The following is a 23,354-nucleotide window of genomic DNA, read 5'->3' as shown; positions in this document are numbered from 1 at the left end:
ATCAGTCGCCAGTTAAGACCCCAGGCCCTGGGGTGCCTGGGTGGCTCAGTCGTTAAGCGTCTGCCTTCAGCTCGGGTCATGATCCCAGGGTCCTGGGATCGAGCCCCGCATCGGGCTCCCTGCTCCGCGGGAAGCCTGCTTCTCCCTCTCCCACTCCCGCTGCTTGTGTTCCCTCTCTCGCTGTCAAATAAATAAAATCTTTAAAAAAAAAAAAAAAGACCCCAGGCCCTGAGTCTCCAAGGAGCTTCCCTGGTTGGCAACACCTCTCACATGCTGTCAGAGTTCAACTCAATGCTGGGGGAATTAAGTGCGTGCTGCATGGCTCCCCTGGGAGAGAGCTCTTGGAAGCTTGCCACGGTTTCCTCTGCACCTCTACTCCACATGCCGTTTCCTTGATGATTTTGCTTTGTATCCCCTTCACTGTAATAAATCACAGTATGAGTATGACTAAACCCTGAGTCCTCTGAGTCCTCCTAGCAAGTCATAAACCTGTGGGTGCTGCTGAGGAAGCCGGAAACAGAGCCCTGGCCCTTCACCTCTTGGGCCTCCACTTTCCCTCGTACACTGACTTCAGCCACAGTGGCCTCCTTGCTGCACCATGTGGGTGAGGCCTCACTTCAGGGCCTTTCCTCTTGATGATTCCCCCTGCCTTGAATGTTCTTCCCCTGTCTCCTCCAGGCCTTCGCCCTCAGGTCACTTCCTCAGTGCCACCCTCCCTGATAGCCTATGTTTTATTTCTCTGCACACAACCTCCACCCCCACCTCACAATCTCCATCTGTCCTCCCTGCCTAACGTTCCTCCAGGGCACTTATTACCATCACACAGAGCACCGGTGTCTCGCACGTCTTCGTCTACTGTCTGTCTCCCTTTGCCTCCTCCGCAATTCAGAGAAAGGAGGATATGAGATTTTTTACTATTTTATTTCTTGATATATCTCTAGCATCTGCAAACAGTACCTGGTACACAGTAGGTGTTTGTTAAATAACTGCTACATGAATGAATACATTAATGAACAGATGAATGAATGGCTTTGTTAGTTCTGGCCAATGAGACATAAGAAACGTTTTCTAGAGGCTTTTGGAGAATCTCTTCCTTGCCCCAAGTGCCACATTTCTTTCTCCCCAACGGGACATAAACAAGAAAGCAGTGGCCCTAACAATAACATCAGCTTTCAAACAACCAAATGAAGAATCAACTTTATGTTGGCAAAGTGGAGAAATGGAAAGAATCTGAGCCATGGTGACACAGTAAAGTATCCAACCGTGAAGCCCATCTTCTCTGTGGACATGTTTTTGGTGTCTAAACCACTTTTAGCTGAGTTTTCCTTACTTGCAGAATATTTCAGAGAACAATGCATGATAGCTGCAGCTGTAATTCGAGTTAAGAAATCAAGACAGAGTTGGCAAATAGGGCTAAATGATGCAATATAGATGGGTGCCCTTTTGCTAAGGAATATGAAGTCCAAGCATGGAAGTCGACCTGGTAAGATCTGCATAGTTCTCTTTCCTCAGGGGAAACCACCCCCATGTGTACAATGCATGTACAGTTACAAACTTAACCCCCCACTCTCTCTCTCTCTTTCTCCTTCAATACACAAAGGACAGTAATACATTTGTAGGTGATGCATGTGACAAAACACAGTATATAGTCTATTTGGAATGTGCTTCATCATTACCCCCTAGAGATAAGGCTAACACTGGAGCCAAACTCCAGGACTAAGGCCAACTAGTAACATTTCAAATTCAATCTTGTAAGAGGAATCACTACATTAAAAAGTTTAGGACAAGTCAATTCAGAGGTTTCAGTGTGTAGGAATAGAAATTATAAGACATTAGTAAAGTTCACGATAAAATGCAGAGTGGGGCAGAGGATGAAATGGGGAAAGAGAAAGGAGAAAGGCTGAAGATATTCAAAGTAGGACAGAGTGCTGACAACATCTAATATATAAATACAATGAAGAGGAGCATCTGGGTGGCTCAGTTGGTTAAGTGTCTGACTCTTGATTTCAGCTCAGGTCAAGATCTCAGGGTCAAGAGATCGAACCCCGCATCAGGCTCTGTGCTTGGCACAGAGTCTGCTCGAGATTCTCCCTCCTCCTCCCTCTCTCTGCCCTTCCCCCCATTCCCATGCTCTCCCTCCCTCTCTAAATAAATAAATAAATACATAAATACATAAATAAATAAAAGCTTTAAAATAAATAAATAAATACAATGAATAAATCATTTTGATTTCTAAGTGTGGGATCTTTACCTGAGCAAATCCAACGACTCCATAGGCATCATCATTAGACAGAATAGTTATTTTTACATAACTGTTAATACCAATCTCTGCTCCTCCTTTGGGATTTTTAAGCTGAACTCTAAAGGATTCTTCTTCTTCTGGAATTGTTTCATCAAGGATGTTTACCGCTATTACAGCTTCTCTGTCACCAGGTTCAAATATCAGTTCACCTGAACTAGCATAAGAAGTATATCAAGTAAATCAGCTGCAACAAATCTCAGGCATATACATATACAAACCCATAAAACTCTCAAAACACTGATTAATATTAAACATTTGGAAAAATCATATTTCATAAATAAAATTATAATATAAAATGTTCATAATACTGATTAACTTCATAAAGTAGATATAAGAACTATGGAATACAACCAAATTTCTAGATTATAAATTACTTTTATATTTTGTATATTTCCAGTCACTAAATAAACACTTAGAAATTAGGTGCCATATAAAACTATGGTGAACATAAAGAGACTTTGCATAAAATGCTGAACCTACCTAGGAATAAAGTCAGACTGACTCGAGATGAAGGCCAGCTCATATATGTGTGAGTGGACAGCTCCCACTAGAGCAATTAAACTCTTGCTTGAATTAAAGGACTTTACTGTAACAGAAGCTGCATCATGAGCAGAAGGGGCTTCCAGAATAAAAGAGAATTGATTCAGCTCTGAATTCCAGCAGTAAAGAGCAGACGTAGCTTGGCCAATAAAAAGGATGTGGACTGTGGGAAGGAAAGAAAAGGCAACTACAGTGAAACGTGAATGTCACCGCACAGCCTGCCCATCAGGGTACCAAAGCAAAACTTTTCTACACTCAAAGTTCCATTTTGATTTCTGGATTAACTAAATATGATCTGATTTCTGAAAATCAAAATATTATTTAAAATAACTGAATGTAAATAGTAATTTTTTAAATGCTGTGGAGTGACCAAACCAGCCTAACAGTAAACCCACAATCCACTTAATAAATAAGAAACCACTGGATAGTAAAGCCCAAATGGATTGTGGACTCTTTTATTCATCTCGGTATTTATTTGTTGGATAGCATGGTAGGATATTTTTTAAAGTGAAAAATATGCATAATCCCACAACTCAATGTTTCATTTTTATATTTTCCATTCCAGTCACCATCCATAAGAATTCATGATGAGCATAATTATAAACAGACTAAATACAAAAAAATTCTTAAATGAAATGCTTAATCCTATATTTATATGGCACTTCTTAGGTGTTGCTACAAAGCATTCAAATTTATGATTTTAATGCACAATCTCTAGAGTTGATCTTTAAAATATACTTAATTTCTCTACACTGTTTATTTGTTTATTTTTCAATATTAACTAGAGACAGTTACTAATTCTTTTCACTTGATAAATTCCTTTTTTTTTTTTTTTAAGTAGGCTCCACACCCAGCATGAAGCCCAGTGTGGGGCTTGAATTCACAACCCTGAGATCAAGACCTGAGCTGAGATCAAGAGTCGGATGCTTAACCGACTGAGCCACACAGGTGCCCCTTCACTTTATAAATTCTTAAAGGTGGTAATTAGGCCAAAGGATCTGAACAAATTTATGATCTCAGAGTATATGCTGCCAATGCTTTTTGAAATGTTGGTAGGAAAACGTGCTCTAAATGATTCAACACAATGGCAAACATTAGCGAATATGGAGGGGAAAGGAGCTTAGTACATTGTATAGAAAGGGAAATTTGGAGTCAGGGAGCTTACTACACTGTACATGCCACTAAGTAATCTTCAGACTTAAAACTAGGGAGAACCATGAGAAACCAACCAGAAACATGCACAAATTCCAGTACCTGAAGAAACACATCAGAGCATAAAGATATCAACTAAGATGGGTTTGGTTATTAAAACAGCACATAGAACTAGAAACTATGAAAATTTTAGCCTATAAGGTTACAATGGAAGATCCATATTCCTACTCTTAAATACCAAGAATTACTCATTATGTTTATTTATGGTAATTATTTAAGTACTATTGCAGGTTAGTAAATGTTGCATAAAAAGTAAAAATTAAGAAAAATGTTATTAATGAACTTGCTTTTTAAAAATGATCATATATTTTTCATACAGCTCTGTAAAACTGAAGATATTCAGTAAAGAGCAAATTCTTCAGAGGGATCTCAACATCTCCTAAGTTTAAATGATTCTACAGTCTCAATCAATCAATCAATCTACAGGCTCAACCAAAATCATAAAGTGTTCTGAGCATCACTGATTATGTATCTTAATCCTCAGAGGTATACCCTATTCACTTCCTCCCAATCTGATAAGTATGAGAAGGCAGCAAATAGATAATGAGACATTCAGAGTAGGAAATGTACGGGGCTCAAATCTGCATTTTTGTATGCAGAGAGCGTTTTCTCAGAAAACAGCCATTTGTACTGTTCAAGTTCACAGAACTGGGTCAGGAGTTTCTAAGGATAAAAAACCCTTAAGTCCCTACTCTGGGGAACAGAATTTTAACTGGTACTGATTACAGAATTCCCTTCCAGTTAGCAAAACTATAAACAAACAAAAGTATCGCAAAGGAAGGCAACTGGCTGAGATTATTTAAGGAGTGAGTGAACATAGAGAAGTCCCAGGACGGAGTGCGAGAGTGAGCATTCCTAGCACTTAGAGATCTGGGAGAAGAAACCAGTAACACATAGGACAGCCAGAGAGGGCTGTGTGGGAAGCAGCGTCCTCAGGACAGGGCGGGATTCCAGTGCAAGGACATGAGGGGCATTCTGATGAGAAAAGTTCCAGAGCGTAACTGTTCTGGGGGACACTGTGGAAGGGTTTGGGGAGTTGGGGGAGGAGAGAGTTGAGTCCCTAGTCTGGAAATTAGGACTTATGTGGTCCAGAGCATGCACAGACCAGATGGGATGAGTCGCTTTCTCCCAAGGGGGCCTGGGCTTCTTATGGTGACCACACAGGGATGATGAATTCATCCAAATGATTTCCACAGATGATGATTTTCAAAGGTGATCGTTTTGGTGAAGAGGAGAGTGTTGGGAAAAGAAGGAGAAGGGTAGGAGTGAGTGTCTTTCCAGCAGATTTATTAAATGGCTCTTCCTTACAGAAGCTTTCTAAGCATCCCTTAGACCTGGTCAAGTTTTCTCCATTTTGTGGTAGTAGAGCACTTTATCCTCTGATAGCAGGTATCTGTTTGTAGTTAGAAACTTATTTGTGTTATTTGTGTCTCCCTTCCCTATTGCATGTTAAAACTTCTTCAGAGCAGGGGGTATAAAAGATTTTGTTTACCCTCGTTTCCTCAGGGCCTACCACTATGCCTGGTACATACGTGGCATTTTAAAAATCTATTAAATAACGAAGGAGAGAAGGAAGAAGGGAAAGATAAGTTTATATGTCCTTGCAGCCTTTGTCATATTCATTCTTCCTTTTCCATTTAAAGAATTAAGTTTCTACCCAATAATCTCTGTCAAGTCATTAAGCAGAATAAATATGTAATCCTCACAGTAATGGCTCCAATCTAATATTTGACATATTCAAAATAAGAAAGTCCTTGAATATTATTTAATGCATAATTTCAGCTTTCAGGGGATCTATAATAAGCCATTCTAAATAATTACTTATAATCTTTTCATACTTCTACCACCTCAAGTCACAGAAACAAAAGAAATAAAAAGACCTCACAATGGGTCCCTTAACAAGCCTCTGGCAGAATTTTTCATAAATTCTTTTAGAAAGTGTGCCTATTCTATTTCTTTAAAAATCTTTAAAGGGAATTCTATAACTTCAATTAACAGCCCATTCAGGCAGCACTTGTCATCCTTAAAAACATTCATTAGGAAACTATTTTGAATTATAATAAGTGACTCAAGTAGATACAGTTAGTCCACTTGAAAACTTGAGGTACAAGAAAAGCAAAAATAATAAAGCCACAGAATTAAAGGACAAGTAGACACAAACTAAACAAATACATGATGAAAGATACATAATTTATGTAGTAAATCAATTGTTGAGTAAATGCTAAGAAAGCCCCAGAGCTGTACTTCACAGGATAACATCACAGCTTCATGGCCTGTCAGAGTCTGACAAATAAAGAGAAGTTATTTACGGAGAGGACATTCAGAACAGAGGCAGACACAGGACTCTGACAGCAGAGTGAATCTGGAGTGGAGGGCAGACAATGATGTAACAGTCCAGATGCACAGAGACCAGAGTCTGGGAGAACGTGGTGTGGACACAGGGCTGAGGAGGGGTAGGGCATATGGAAAGAAAGCACAATGAGATAGATAACCCGTAAAAGGTGAGAGATAAATAAGATCTGAGTCCTGGTCAGCAGTGCAGGCGACTTCAGGAGACAGTGTCTAAGGATTACAGTGCCTGATACAGAAAGCTACAGCCAGGCACCTAGGAGAAAACCAACAAGAGCAGACTCCTGGATTTGTGCTAAATCCTCTATTCTTCTCAATATCATTTACTTTATAGATATTAGCTTTTATGAGTCCAACTACCTGAACGTATTGATGTCTCCAAAATCTAAATCTCTAACTGATTTCTTCAAGTGCCACATCTCTAGCCACCCACAGAGGCTTCTATATCAACTCTTGCCTGAGCAGTTGCAAACTATTGCATCCAGCATAGTCTGTACACCAAAGCTAGGTGGAGTTATTAAACATGCCTTTGATCATCACTTGCCTTTGAAAGGCCTTCAAGGATTTCTCTACCCCAATAATGCTCAGAGCGTAGTCCCTGAACCTTTCATGGTCATTGAGACACTTCAGGAGCGTCTGTGAAGTCAAAACTATTTTTGTAGTAATACTAAGATGTCATTTGTCTACAACATTCTCATTCTTTCATGAGCGTATGTGGGATTTTCTAGAGGCCATATGACCGATAATATTACAGTAAGTAGAATACAGATGCAGACATGAGAATCCAGATAAAACATGCTATTTTCATTCACATGTAATGAGTTCACTGCTATCATTTTCAATTGAATTATTAAGTATCTTTAAAATTTCTCCTCTATAATTTCTAATACAATAAATATCAGTAGATAGAATCCACATGAAATCTTTAAATTTTTAAGAGGGTGAAAAGTTCCTAAGACAAAAATATGTGGGAACCACTGAACCATCAAACACAGATCAAATCCTAAGCCTGACATGCCAGACCTTCTTGTATAGACGATAGTGTATGTTTCCAACCTTACCACCACTACACTCTGAGTCAAATCCTCTGTCCCCAGCACTCTAGTCTGCTCATTGTGCCCGCAACGTCATATATACTTCTACCTTTCTCTTTTGCTCACACCTTTCCCTCTACCCACAACATTTCCTACCAGCCTATCCAGGCCTAGTTCAAGCTCCCCTCTGAGACCCCTTCAATTCTACCATTCACAGAGCAAATGGGACTGGAATTCTATCTTGAATTAATGTCTTAATATTTTTCTTGCTTCTCCAACCAGACATTAAACCTCTGAAGGCAAGGAATTCTTCATAACTTTAAACAATGACTTACATATAATGTCTAATCAATAAATGGTACTGTTTAATTCATACAAAATTGCTATGTCTCAGTTTAAAAGCGGGACTTTGAATCATCCAGACTCAGGCTGAGTCACTTGGTTTGGCTGCTGAGTTTCTCTGGACACCTCAACAGAAAACATGCTGACTCACTGAGCGTGCCCCCTGCATTCTTCACCCCTGCTCTGGGAGGCAGTCCCACAGGCTCACCATGCCAACTGGTGTTGCCTTCTGAGCCTTATTACCATGGGCCCACCCACCTGATTCTTCACCAACTCTGAAATGGTCCTGTGGCCTCCAAACAACATTCACCCCTTGGTTTCTCACTAACAGACTTTGTTTTGGAAATCACTCCAAATAAAATTATTGCTTATGTTTCTGATTAAAAACATGTGGATTAAAGAACAGAAAACCAAGAAAGGATCAGACTGGAAGAAGGATGGGAGAGTGAACAAGGACTGCAGAGTTCTTATAATCATTTTCTGACTTTTAAAAAACACTTCAATGCAGACACCTGTTATCCTCTTATATTTTCATATTTAAAACATATTACTATATGTAATGTCACTCTTCATTTTTCTCTAGACAGAATATATTATCTTACTATATCCTTCACTAATATTTTCTGCCATATTTCAGTTATTCTGATTCTTCTCAAGCACAATCCCCATTTTAAAAGTAGTAGTCCTTTTGAATTTCTAGGATTTCCAGAAATATTTCTGTTAAGATCTTGATTTTACATCCTTATTAAAATACCTAGTGTCTGGCAATGTGATACCATCTCTAATTCAATACAATTAAAATTATTCTAGCTTTCCACACTGCATTTCAGATTAATTAGCAGTTTAAAAACCCTTACCTATTCCTGAAGCTGGTGTAAAGGAGTAGATCCTATTAACAGTAGCAAAATCCAGGGATTGAAAATATCTGAAAGAGGGCTGTCCTGTCTCCCAGATGAAAATATCAATTGAATTCTGATTTCCTACAATAATGGAATAAAAGTCAAATCTGAAGGCAAAAGTTACAGGAAAAAAATGACAAAATTACACAGTAAAAAAATAATAAAAATATCAAATTTAATTTAAAAAACAAATTTAGTCGATATTCCTCCAAATTAGTTTTGTTAAACAAAAATATGGCCTACTAGGAAACACTTCAAAAGTCTTTTTACATTTACCACATGAAGTACATAAATGGCTGGCCACTGATTAATCAGGATCTGATATAAAAGAAAGAACAGTGACACATTTTCTGTTTTTTAGGAATGTTGAAATTTTACCCATGAAAGTTCCACTAAGCAGAAGAGAGCATATTTATATTCAGAGAATGTTTTCAAATAGTCTTATCAAAAGTTGCTGAGCACTAATTATTACTGCTATAAATTACCCATGGCTCCTCAAGGATAGTCACATAAAATGTCACTGCACTTTGGATATAAGATCTTCAGATATCTTTTCATAGATCTTTTCACTTTACATGCCCATCCCCAATTTTATTTTAATATAACTTTAAAGCAGTAGCTCATAATCTACAGATTATACACATATCACTTAAATGTGGTCTTTTTTTCCCAAAATCCACTTGCAGCTGACAGTCAATACACTATCCATCAAGAAATGGATTAGCAAAAAATTATTCCAAGAGCTACATATTTTCATAAAGAACATATTACATGAATGCTAGATAATTTTGACAACTATGTATGCATTACAAACACTATTATCTTCTCACCTAGAAAGACAGTTTTGGCAAAAATTAAATAAATATCATCGCCTGAAGTCAAGGCCTCAACTTGTGTTGTCCCATTGATTGGCACTTCTTGAAAGTTAATAAACTCACTGCCAGACCATCTGAATAAAAGGGAATTTGGCCTGGCATTAATCTGGGAAATGGCTAAGAACACAGAGCCTCCTCTGGTGAACAAGGCTATGCTCTGCACACCTCGGACAGGGAGTGTCTGATGTAACATGAAGCTTCCTCCGCTCCATCTGAAGACCTGTGGGAAATGTTCAAATACAAAACCCTTCGTGACTAGGAATTTAGCATTTGTGTGAATTTAAGCAATATCATATATTCAGTCTCCTAGCCCCCCCCTTTATTACTAGGAGGATACTTTCATAAAACAGAAAATATCAGAACTGATGCTCTCTCACTGCTCTTTTTATGTGTGTGTATGTGTGTGTGTAAGCACACACAGAGAAGTAAGTGAAAAAGAAGTTACGTGAAAATAAATCAATCTCAAATATACATCTGGGTAAGGGTTGGTCACAGCAAGAGAAAGGGGAAGCCAAAACTAGGAGGAAAGTCATTTAAGTATGAAAAATTCAGATCTGGATAAGAAATTTTCTAATCTATAATATCATTCCTTACCCATTGTTTAAGCAATAGGATATAAAAAGAAACACCAAAACTCTTTAGTCCTGAAGGTGGCAATGTACACAAGGTTTTAAGGTGAGTGTTCATATATTTAAAATTAAAAGAAAATCCTGAATCCACCTGGTTTCTTACATAATCTGGTCAACTGCACAAAGAATTATATTTATTCAGTCAACAATTGGGAACCTATGTGGGCCTGGCATTATGCTAAGAGTTACGGACAGAGTGGCCTCTCCCCTTATAGATCTTATTAACTGATAGGAAAAGGCCAATGATAAATACATCAATGATTAAATAAATGTATGATTATTCAGTTGAGACAAATGCTGAAGATAACAATTGAGATATGATAAAGAATTATGGGTGTTACTAGGGAAATAAAGTTACAAAGAATGACATGACAAAGTTTCTAAGGCAGAAAATGTTTGTCATAAGCTGAATGAAGACTGGTCCAACTAGAAGGAAGTTGACCGTCCTGAGACAGTAAGAATGGAGAGGTAAGATCATGAGGTATCTTTTGTTAGGATGACTATATAATGTATAACGGGGATCCTTTACAGAGCAAAAGGGACAACACTGACAATTACCTCAGGACAACAGACATAATCCAGTCCTGTGCTGGGTAGATAAATAACTAAGGTTATGCTACTTTTAGTCCATGTTAAATAACTTAGAATGTATTCTATGTATAATTGGAAATCATTGAATCGTTTTAAAATGAGGAAAAATGTGAAATAATTAATATTTTTAAAAGACTACTCCAGCTCCTGGATGGAGAATGGATGTGAGGAGTCAGGGAAGAAGTTCAGAGACCAGCTAGGCAGCAACTCCAACAGTGTGGGTGAGAAATGATGGAAGCTGGACTAGGGAGAGAGAAAAAGAGGTGGAAAGAAATCTCTGTCTTCAAAACATTACTGGGAGATATAATCAAAAACAGTAATAAATTATGTGGTGTATATATACAATGGAATATTATGCAGCCATCAAAAGGAATGAGATCTTGCCATTTGCAACGACGTGGATGGAACTGGAGGGTATTATGTTGAGTGAAATAAGTCAAACAGAGAAAGACATGTATCATATGATCTCACTGATATGAGGAATTCTTAATCGCAGGAAACAAACTGAGTGTTGTTGGAGTGGGGGGTGGGGTGGGAGGGATGGGGTGACTGGGTGATAGACACTGGGGAGGGTATGTGCTCTGGTAAGCGCTGTGAATTGTGCAAGACTGTTGAATCTCAGATCTGTACCTCTGAAACAAATAATGCAATATATGTTAAGAAAAGAAGAAGAAGAAGGTAGCGGGAGGGGAAGAATGAAGCGGGGGAAATTGGAAACCATGAGAGACGATGGACTCTGAAAAACAAACAGGGTTCTAGAGGGGAGGGGGGTGGGAGGATGGGTTAGCCTGTTGGTGGGTATTGAGGAGGGCACATTCTGCATGGAGCACTGGGTGTTGTGCACAAACAATGAATCATGGAACACTTCATCTAGAACTAATGATGTAATGTATGGGGATTAACATAAGAATAAAAAAAATTAGATGTGAATGAATAAAAATGAATAATCAAGGGAGATGTGTGCGAGCATTTTGTTTTGTGCAATTGCATTTATGAGGCTGCCATTTCCTGAGATGAAAGCAAGCACTGCAACAAGTTTCACAGAGAAAATCAAAGTTCAGTTTGGGATATGTTAAATTTTAGATACTTAAAACATAGGTATGTGGAGATGCCAATAGGAAGTTAGATATGTAAGTCTAGAAATTAGAGAAAAGGCTACCAAGAAAAGTGTAAGACAGCCTACAGCTGATACCTAAAGACAGAGGATTGATAGAAGTACCTAGAGTGAGTGAAGGAAATTTGAACTAAAACTAAACCTGGACAACTCCAAGACATCTGAGTTCAGAAAAGGGAAGAGGAAGTAGCAGTGGAGACTGGGAAGGGCGGCACAGAGACAGGAGGAGAACGTGTGGTATCATAGAAATGAAGAGGAGAAGTGGCTGAAATTTGAGGATGAGGTGACTGTCACATGCTCACAAGAAGCAGCCTAAGACAAAGACAGAAAAACATCCAGTGAATTTGCGACCCAGTTGTCATCAGTGACCACAAGGTAAGACAAAGCAGGTAGACAATTCCTTCAAGGTTTCTTACCACAGAGGGGAGGAAAGGAAGAAAACAAAGTAGAAGGGGGTGAAATGAGGACAGAAATTCCTTTTGAAGCTTGGAGATGTGCATTTATGCGGACTAGTATAATCCAATAGAGATGCTAGATGTCACACACAGAAGGAGTAACCAAACCTTCTGATGGCCAGAGGAGCCTGGCTTCTATAGAAGGAAAGCTTCCTCCATGACAGGATGGAAGAATAAAACTATGCTGCAAGGAGGTTTCTGAATTTGGTCTTGGCAAGATGACTAAGCTCCTTCCAGAAAGCAGTTTAGTCATCAAAGTCGTTAGCAAAAATGAGGAGATGAGAAGCAGGTACAGGAGTCTGAGCAGTGAGAAAATTATCAAACAAGCATTATTAGGATTATGAGATGTCGTTTACTTGAGAAATGTGGAATTTCTGGCGTGATGTTAAGTGCCCATCTGGCAATGTTAATCATGAAGTTTTAGTTATACCATCTGTCCAGTTATGTGATTTTTCTCCGTAACATTTTTCAATGCCATTAAATTCTAATTAAATGTTCATGCTTATTACTACACTTGCTCTAGCTCTTGAAAACAATATTTACAATTCTATTGTTTAAAAATTAACTGTGACTAATTAACATCTACACTCTACTTTGCTACTTTACCACAGCCAAATTATGGGGGTTTTTTTTATACTAAACTTACAGACTACATCTTTGATGAGTTTCAAATATAGCATTTTTTTTAAATTCACTTTAAAACAATCAAACCTGAGTTAACTCAGAATCATCTCTTTGACTTGCGACAATTAAATAATCTTGATTGTCTGAACTAAAATATTTTACTTGAGAAGTTTCCGAAATAATGACTGTTTGTACCTGCAAGGAAGACAAAACCATGGGAATAAATATTTAAAGGAGAATTTTACTAGGAAAGGTTGTGAATACAGTAATAGTATGAGTTAGTATTTAAAGTTCAAAACTTGAAAAATCATTCTGAGCACTAGGTATGCATAACTAGGTATCATTTCAAGACAAACAAAAATATCCCTGAATTAAGACACTCTGTTAAAATGTGTATCAACTTGCAAAAAAAAAAAAAAACCTTTCACATTAATATAGAACATATATTATCCTCCATTTAGATCAATCTTACAAATCTGATTTTTCCTTTAAATAAAGCAACCTACAAAAAATGAAGATATTTTTTACCAAGAATAATTTGAATCCAGATGTGAATGTATAGACACTGTTAACAGAAGGCTTTTTGTCACTTCTTTCTTCATGAGTAATCACAAAGTAAGGGGAAAGACCAATATTAAAGGCCTCACAAGTTTTAGGATTTTCTATATTTAAATCCTAGGAAATAAGAAATAACAGTAATTCAAGAGACATCCAAAATTCACATGTACATTTTATTTTATGTACTATAAAATGACTGATGTTTACCTCAAGTGGAATAAAAATCCCTTGCCATCGATAAATAGTAGAAGACAATTTTCTTAACATTACACCATATACTGAATCTTCCAAAGTAAAGAAACACCAACCAGAAGCCGATGCCTCCAAAAAACTCTGAACTATGGAAAACACAGCATCCATTCCCCCTGAAATACGTAAATCATGATTTGTTAATGTACAAAACCTTCAAAACTTTATCTATGCCAAGTTTACTGCTTAAACAGCAAGACCAGTGAGTTTGTTACCAGAAATAAAGATCCTTCTATGATGTGTGTGTGTCTGTCAGACAGAGAAAATATAAGCTAGAGAACTTAGAAATAACTAAAAGTAACAATTTTTTTTTTAAAACCTAAACTCTACTCTAAACCCATGTAGATTTTTCCAAAGTGTATTTAAAATACTAAATGTGGGATGCCTGGGTGGCTCAGTGAGTTAAGCCTCTGCCTTTAGCTCAGGTCATGATCCCAGGGTCCTGGGATTGAGTCCAGTATTGGGCTCCTTGCTCAGCAGGGAGCTTGCTTCTCCCTCTCCCTCCCCCTGCTCATTTCTCTCTCTCTTCTCTCTTTCTGACAAATAAATAAAATCTTTTAAAAAATAAATAATAAAATAAGTAAAATAAAATACTAAATGTATACTTTAAAGGGAAATATGCTCAAAATGATTTTTATTAACTTTCACAAAGATGAAAATATAATTGAGAAATGTTTAAAATAATATACAGTTTTATAGAAACATGCTAAATGTTGGGTTTTAAAAACTTACACTATTAATTTGAAACTATGCCCATCCAATGATTGCTCACTTTACAGGTTATATATTTAAGAATGCCAAAGCAGACTCACCTGTTTTAAATGGCTGTCAAGTTTTTAATCAACATGCTATCACAGGTACATGTCCTAAAATTTTGTACTACATTTAAACAGAGAAAAGCAAAACATCCCTATCCCATGAAGAGTAATTTTTAAAAAGCTCTTATGTTTTATGATAGCAGTTTCCTGAAGAAAGTTCTTTTAAAACTTCAGCTAATGGTGTGAACAGCAAGAACAAATGTCAAGGTTGAAATCTAGGCCCCTTATAAATTACTGGTCATTTTCAGATTACCAGTTCAAGCAATCATGTCAATGCCTCATATGTAGTACCTACTAGCGATTTCCTTTCCTAGAAAACCAGTATTTTTCATTCCTATTTTGTCATCTTTTAAAGGTACACCGCAGTTTTTGCATTGAGTCTGAAGGTCTGACATTAAGGCCTGACCATCTGGCCAAATGCTTCCCTACCATAATTCAGGAAGATGGTGAATGAAAAATAAACAATGTTGACATTTAAGAATCTCCAACATATACTCTCACAAGTACTTCCAAAAATGCATGCAGATCCCAAACAATAATGAGATAATTCTGAAGTAGAAATCATAATCTTTCTTTTTTGGATTCCACCTCCTGCCTTTTAGACAATCATACCGCTATTAACTATCCCTTTCTGTTCTAAATATTTGATCTCTCTCTACTTACTAGGTCTTTTCCATCAACATGTAAATATGCTTAGGTCTCTCCCAACTAAACAAATGAACAAAGAAACCCCCTTGAATCCTACACCACATCACCGCCTTTGCTCGGTCCTACATTCTCAGTCAAAACTCCTGAAAAGTTGCATACATTGGAGGGCTCCATTCCCTTACCTCCACTCAAAATGTTATTCAGTTCCTATCCCTCTATACAAACAGCTCTTGCTATTTTATTCCTTCTCTATTGCTAACTACAAGGGATATATTTTTGGTTCTCATCTTACTGGGGGCTTCTACACCAGCAACTGACACAGTTACCACTCCTTCCTTTTTCAAACACTCCTGTGCGGCTGCCTGCAATCCCATATCCCCCCCAGGTTTCTCACCAGGGCTACTCCATCTTCTTTGCTACATCCTCCTCCTCTCTTTAGTAACTCAGTTTGAGCCTACTCAGCCCAGTCTGGATCCTCTTCCCTTCTCTACCTACAGTCCCTCTTTCCAGGTTTTTACACCAATTTCCATGACTTTAAATACAATATACATGCTGAAGATTTCCAAATCTCTGCAACAGAGACTTTCCTTTGAGTCTGGAGAAACGTCTTCTCAAAAGTATCTCAAATTCAAAATGTGTTAAATCACACACATTTTACTCTCCCTCACCAAAGTAATACCTAGTCCTCATTCAGTACTCCCTTTCTTATTGAAGAGCATGACTCTCCATCTAACCATAGAAGCTAGAAATCTAGGAATCATCTCTGGTATCTCCTTCATACCCAATCAATAGATGCTAGTCCTCGCTAGCATGTGGGCTGACCTTTTGTTTGCCTCCCTTTATCCTCTCTTTTCTTCTGTGCCAATTCATTCTTTGAATGGTACCAAGAATGGTATCTCTGAAATACAAATGTGATCCTACCACCCCACAAATATACATGGCAACCCTCCTGCTGGCCTAAATCACATTAACCCTAGAATAAAGACTAATGTGCATAACATATTCTTCAAGCTCTCGAACTATCGGGTCTTACCTAGCTCTCCAACCTCAACACTTCCCCTTATTTCTAACCCCAATGTCCACTTGGCGGTTCTTCACTTATACGCTCTTTTATGCCTCTAGACTTGTGTGCCTGAATAGCTTCTCACTTTCCTTCCAGTGACCCTCCAACTCAGGTCTTTGTAGAATCAATCCCTATACATCATGCAGTCCTAGTTCAAACACTGATACTCCTGGGAAGCATTCCCTTATGTTCTCACAACACTTAGAATTACTCCTTTAAAACATTTATTCTAATTTTAAACTACACAGTGGTTTTAACTTATTTGGTTTATTTCTGTCTCCTCCTATATTCTTTTTATTTTTTATTTTTTTTATTTATTTATTTGAGAGAGAGAATGAGAGAGAGAGAGCACATGAGAGGGGGGAGGGTCAGAGGGAGAAGCGGACTCCCTGCTGAGCAGGGAGCCCGATGCGGGACTCGATCCAGGGACTCCAGGATCATGACCTGAGCCGAAGGCAGTCGCTCAACCAACTGAGCCACCCAGGTGCCCTCCTCCTATATTCTAAACACTGTAAGTTCAGTATCATGCCTGGCACATGATAGGCTCTTAATAAAATATTTGTGGCTGTGATAAAAGAATTAGATATCTGTTCTCCATTTTCAACAGGTCCATAAGATACATGGGGTGGGGGGAATATACATCTGATACATGCAATCTTTCTTGGTTACAGAATTTTGTTCTTACAAGAAACCAAACGTACTCATGCCAAAGGCTGTTTCAGATATTGTCTCCCATTCCACACTCACAGCTAAATCAATGCCATTAGTGCGTGAAACGTTTAAATACACAGTCCTGTTGGCTTCTTCAATGTCTATAGAGGTGGCTCTAAAAAAAATGGATTGCAGAAAGCAGAAAAAGAATATAATTTCTACATATTAAATATAAATGCCACATTGCTAGCATATATTTAATATACTTCTAAATATATAAGCCGAGGTGAGATCCATCCACAAACATCACATGACTGGAAAATTAGACTCTACAGCTCAAAATATTCATTTATGAGGATTAAAAAAGCACTACAATCTGATACTATGATCTTAAGAAAATACTCAGAGTCAGTAATAACATACTATATATTCTAAAAAATAAATAAACCTTTGTCACTCCTAAGTTTCTTCTCATATAAACTAAAAACATATCACAAGAAAAAAAATGAATCCAGAAATTCTTAGCTTATTACTAAAATTAGATCTGCTGGAGTCTTTCTAAGAAATAAAAAAACAAATACGTGGTCGCTTCCAGAGGAATTTTCAAACTACAACCATGTTAATATATGCTTGAAGAGTCATTCATTTGGTTTAAACAGCTAAATATTTTTATATTATTTCTTGCTTTTTACTATTATTGAAAATACAAAATTGTGCAAGCCTTTACCTGAAAGTGTGAATTCTGAAGAAATAAGAATTCTAATAATACCATTATACAGGACATGATTAGGTTTTTAATGCTCCTTGTTACAGGAGGGCATAACGCCTCTCGGATCTATCTGCCAGAGCTCATTTTAAAAGTCCTCTTTAAAATAGTCAGAGATCAATTTCCCTCTCCATTTTCTTTACGTCAAAAGATATTTCCTACCTAGCTTCAGAAGTGACAATTTCCTTATGAATAAACTGTACCTATTTGCAACTGCAGAGATACTGAATAACCCCAGAGGGGCCTGATTTTGCAAAACTGTTATCAGGGTTTGAACATGTGCCCCAAGTCTAGCACCTCCAGTCGGATTAAACAAGGTACAAACAAAATGCTCATCCATCTCTGGTTCGGTGTCCAATACGGTGGAAATGTGTAGGGCCTGAAAACAAAATCAAAAGATAAAGTTACTAGACTACAGTATTTCTGCAACATACATACAAAGAGATCTGCTAAACCTTTTTTGACAACAAAATAATATGTTTGGAAAACATCACTTCTTTTTTATTTTAATACTGATCCCCATAATATGTAATAGTTACAACTGTTTCAAGTTACCACTTTCAAGATTTTCAACACTGTGATATATTGCACTAAGTGTTTAAAAATAAATTTTATGACATTTAAAAATAACATTAAGATTAAAAAAACAAATTTAGGTCTTGATTTTTGTTAACTCTTAATCCTGCCCTAGCTGCATAACTGCATTAATCTCATTCTGGTATAGGATTCACTGTAAAAAAGCAGTTATAGCCATAGTAGGTACAAATTAGAAACAACTCACATGTTTATTGACAGAAAAATGGATAAACAAATAGTGGTCTATTCAATGCAGTGCTACTCAGCAATAAAGAAGAGCCAACTACTGATGTGTGCAACCAAACAGATCTCAAAAATTATGGTGACCAAAAAAATCCAGACACAAAAGAGTACACACTATATGATTTTATTTATATGAAGTTCAAGAATCAGCAAAATGAGTCTTCAGTGACAGAAACCAGAAAGTAGTTTCCTCTGGCGAGGGCAAAAACAATAAGGAAACTTCTGGGAGAGGTAATGCTCAATATACTAATCTGAGTGGTGTGGTCACATCAGTGTATATTTATTTTTAAGGTCATTGACCCATGCATTTGAGATTTTTGGACTTTACTATTTATATCTAAAAATAAAAACATGGGGAAAAAGACTGTTATGTAGATGAAAGAAAAATCTAATCTAATTTGCTCTAACATTTAATTTGCCTAATGAACAGAAAGATCTTTAAACACACTGTGAAAAAAGTCTTTTAAGAAAAAAAGCATAATATAATAAAATTAAAATATACAAAAAATTAAATAAATAAAATTTAAAACATTTTTAAAAAGAAGAAAAAGCCTAAGGATGTAAAGCAGTGGAAAATTCATCAAATACTTTATTTTTTTTAAAGATTTATTTATTTGACAGAGAGATAGAGAGAGCACAAGTAGGCAGAGTGGCAGGCAGAGGGAGAGGGAGAAGCAGGCCCCCGGTCGAGCAGGGAGCCTGACGTGGGACTCAATCCCAGGACCCTGGAATCACGACCTGAGCCGAAGGCAGATGCTTAACCAACTGAGCCACCCAGGCACCCCCATCAAATACTTTAAATTTGAATTCTTTTATATCTATATCAAGATGTAAATATTCTTAAATCAAAGGTTCAAATTTCCTAAAACATGAAAAAATTGGACATGAAAATAAATATGAATTCAGAATGTGTTGAAGTGTATACAAACTGATCACAAAGAAGGTTAATTACTGGGTAGACTGTTTTTAGATGAAATAATTTTAAATATATTACTTTACAATTATTATACTTTATATGTCAGGCTTGAAAAATATCTTAAGCTAATGCAATTAGCTATTTTAAACTTCAACTGTGTTTTAAAAAATAAGATTTAGTTGCAGGAACAGAGAATTATCAATATACAAAAAAAAGGAGCTTCAGAAGGTAAACTTCTGTAAGTATAAATCACTTATAATTAACCCTAAATCCAGCATTTTTTCCCCAATAAGCTATTCCTCTTCACCTAGGATACTTGCCTCTCACATAAGCAGGCTAAAGTAAGCAATTATATTTTGTTAACTGAAAATGTGGCCAAAAGAATGACTGGCTAGGGTGGTGACCACATTAAATGGCTCAGAGTTTCCTTTAGTTTATGTTTTAAGAATAATATAAAGTGAAGTATGCTACCTAAATAGTTAACATTTAGGACAGCACTATGTACATTTTCCTTATTATCTGCAGATTCCACTACCTTGTTAACAGAGCAAATTTCCCTAGCAGCGCTCTATGCAGACTAGATAGCACTGTTAACACTTTCACACGGTAATCTAATCATCCTGTCATCTAAGCTGGGAGTACATAGTTTTTTCTTTCTAGGACCTAGGGTGCTCTTCTAAGAAAAAATTATTCATAAACATTATTCATTCTCATTAAAGCCTCATACTATACCTTGAGGCGAACACCTTCTTCTAAAACAATGTAGCCTTTGGAAGGGGTCAGATCTTTAGACTCCACTGAGGAATTTACTTCTGTCACAATGAACTGAACTGTCACAGTTCCAAACAGTCCTTGTGCAGGCTCCCGAACAATGTACAATACTGCAACACTCTCCTGGATATAGAGAGCTGTTGGTTCTCTCAGGAAAAAGTGCTCACTGTTGTTAAATGATAAGATTCCTGGGCCATCATCATTAGCAAGGATAGTAATTAAGGCTGGTGAAATAAAAATTTTAAGCAATAAATGAAAATAGAGTGGGTTATAAGTTAAAAGTAGATGTTTCATTATAAACTAGACCAACTCTTCTCTAGACCACCTTCAAAACAAGGGAAATTCTAAAAGGCATTTAATAAAATTCCTTATTTATTCATGATATAAAAATAACCAGTCATCTTGGAATAAAAGGCAGCTTGCTCCTCCACCTCGGAAGCCAGTAACAAATACCTAACTCAATGTTGAAACATCAGAAGGGTCACCACTAATAACAGAAACAAGACAATAATGCCTGCTGTAATTACTGCTACTATTCAGCATTGTCCTGGAGCTATAAACCAGGTAACAGGTACAAGAGCAATGAAAAGAAAGAGTCCGAAATAACACTATTTTCTAGACAACATGACTGTCTTCTTAGAAAACCAGGAGAAAAAAATTATTAAACTATTGTAAGAATTCAAAATATAAGCTCTTACTCAACAGATGATCTTGATTGCTAACATATACAAAGATTTACATATAAGAATATTTACTGAAACTTTATGGAAGTTTGGAAATAGTCTGAAGGCTGATTAATGGGGCATAGTTTCAAGTTAAAACCCACTGTCAAAGCACATACTCTTCGAATTTGAAACAATGGCCGCAGACTCAAGAAAAATTCTAAAGACTTAGAAATATCAATTTGTTTCATTAATATGGCAATAAAAATGAAAACTAGTTTTTGGGTTATTCAAGGTTGTTTCATTTTTTTTTACTATAAACTACAATGTTTTTTACTATTACAGATTTTTTTCACATAAAGGCCAATAATTTAGGAATACAAAGGTTAATTAGATTAAGGGAATCCCGAAGAACTATCAGCCACTAGCTAAAATAAGAGGTTGAAGAGTCAGTCAACCCCTGGTCTTCTTAAATCCACCTGATTTATGTATCACCACAGGAACTAAATTAAGTAACTTTTAAAGAGCCCTTCCAATCCTGTAGTTTTGGATTTCCATGAAGTCTCCTCTCTTTTTTAACCTTTTCTAAGCAGTCAGTATGATATTTAACAAGCAGTAAACTAGGATGAGTTTCCATAACAAGGTCCAACTGTTCCAACCAAAGAATTATGGCTCTCATAATGTCTTAGGTATCAATATACTTCAACTCTATGTGGAAATACTATAGCAATGAGATTACATTAAAGCCTTGTTAATCCCTCTATTGTTAAATAGGAAACCAGAGCAGAAATCAAATTCCAAATGAAAAACAGTCATTTAAAAATTAAATAAAACCTATAATAGCTGCAGAAATGATTTAATATTATCCTTTCTACCAACCTACTTTTTTGTTTTATACACACACACACACGCACATACACACACACAAAACCACAGACTGGAAGCATTATTATGCTGACACAGGAATTCCAAAATGTCTAGCTTAAAATATTTTTAATTCTAAGCACAGAAGGCCATCAAGACTCTCTAATCCCTTTACATCTGCCTCCATATCAGGAAAACTGCATGAGTGAGAGTGAACTGTGTAAGAAATTATCAAATACCTGTTGTTTTTTCCCCCAGCTCGAGTCCAGGAGAAGGATTTGTTAAAATCAGCTGAAATGTTTCATCTCCTTCTGAAATGTCATCATCAAGAATCATGATGTCAATATTTTTATATCTTTCTCCATCAACAAAATGAAGAATCTGGTCAAGAAAGTAAAAGTAGACAGTATTATATTTAAATACACTGTTGAGTTTTTATAGAATATTTGGCAAGAAATACAATATGGCTGGCAATGTGAAATTAAGCTATTTTAATAAAAATAAGGGATTTTCCCCTTATTTTTGATCTCTTTTTATTTAAATTGACAACATTAAGTTTAAAAAGTAAAATCTGTGGAGAAGAGAAGAAACTAAACATTTGACTAAGGAATAAAAGGCATCAAGAGACAAAAAGCATTTGAAAACACTAATGATGTTTCAGTAAATTAAAACAAAGAAATAAAAGACTTAAAATTTTCAAGAAGGACAAGAAACACTCTGGAACACTCTGATATAAATATAATGACAAAAATTCTTTGACACAATAACTTGTGTTCTCCATTATCAAGTATTGCAATAAGGTAGTGAATAAAATAGTATCAAATATTAAAACAAAATGATGAATGAAATAAAATACAGAATAATCTTTAGAACTAAAAATTCAATTTACATATTTTACTAAAATAGTGAAGGAAGCTATTCCACAATGTAGAAGTCTTCTGCCCTAATTTATTATGGAATATATAATAGTTTATTACTTTAAGATTAATTTACTTATACAAGACCCAAATCACTATAATTCTCAAGGATTTCACCATTGGGGTGAAGCTGTAATCCAGCCCCAGCTGTGCTTCCAAATTCTGGGCATACACAAACAAGAAAACGCGGCCAAGAGTCCCTTTGCTCCTCTGGGCTACCAATGTTAAACTTCCTTCGGTTTCATTGACTTCGAACCTAAAATAAACAGAATACATTAGTTTTTTCCTTATAAGCTTTTATTCAGTAGATAAAGAATCTGAAACTCAGAAAAGGACTCTCACACAGCCTTGGTCTTACATGCTATGTTGCCATTCAATTATGCCTCGAGCACCATCATTGGCATCAATAATAATTTGTGCAGTCAAGCCCTCCAAATCTGAAAAAAACACAGAAGTATATTTTTAAATTAAAAAAAATGATTAAGAAGAGAATTACTTGACATAGAGATTACATAATTTCTAATATAGGGATATTGTCAACATTACTCAAAAGATGTTTAAGAAAGTAAAGATATAAATGTTTATAATACTTGATTAAGGAAACTTTTTGCTAACAAGAGTACTGACTTATAGAAATCTAATGAACTGAGAACAGTATAAAATAAGCACCTGAGATTATGGCTTTA

At 36.4% G+C, this 23,354-nt stretch overlaps 1 protein-coding gene across 1 annotated transcript in view; it reads right to left on the bottom strand.

The window, feature by feature from the left end:
- ADGRV1 (adhesion G protein-coupled receptor V1) overlaps positions 1–23,354 on the bottom strand; it is a 515,575-nt gene that overhangs the window by 363,587 nt on the left and 128,634 nt on the right. Inside the window, exons 40-52 of the mRNA XM_064596364.1 lie at positions 23,027–23,105; positions 22,786–22,924; positions 21,991–22,132; positions 20,187–20,449; positions 17,923–18,098; positions 17,004–17,128; positions 13,732–13,889; positions 13,495–13,641; positions 13,054–13,161; positions 9,509–9,773; positions 8,637–8,759; positions 2,783–3,005; positions 2,252–2,456 (exon numbers count right to left, since the gene is read on the bottom strand). Of these exons, the coding sequence (XP_064452434.1) occupies positions 2,252–2,456; positions 2,783–3,005; positions 8,637–8,759; positions 9,509–9,773; positions 13,054–13,161; positions 13,495–13,641; positions 13,732–13,889; positions 17,004–17,128; positions 17,923–18,098; positions 20,187–20,449; positions 21,991–22,132; positions 22,786–22,924; positions 23,027–23,105 (2,153 nt within the window). The remainder of the gene's footprint in view (positions 1–2,251; positions 2,457–2,782; positions 3,006–8,636; positions 8,760–9,508; positions 9,774–13,053; positions 13,162–13,494; positions 13,642–13,731; positions 13,890–17,003; positions 17,129–17,922; positions 18,099–20,186; positions 20,450–21,990; positions 22,133–22,785; positions 22,925–23,026; positions 23,106–23,354) is intronic.

The sequence above is a fragment of the Mirounga angustirostris genome, unplaced genomic scaffold, assembly GCF_029215605.1.
Source record: "Mirounga angustirostris isolate CCGP_5_RB_7025 unplaced genomic scaffold, mMirAng1.0.hap1 SCAF_7, whole genome shotgun sequence".
NCBI classification, from domain to species: domain Eukaryota; kingdom Metazoa; phylum Chordata; class Mammalia; order Carnivora; family Phocidae; genus Mirounga; species Mirounga angustirostris.
The sequence above is the reverse complement of the archived record's forward strand: the minus strand, read 5'-3'. Positions and strand labels throughout refer to the sequence as shown.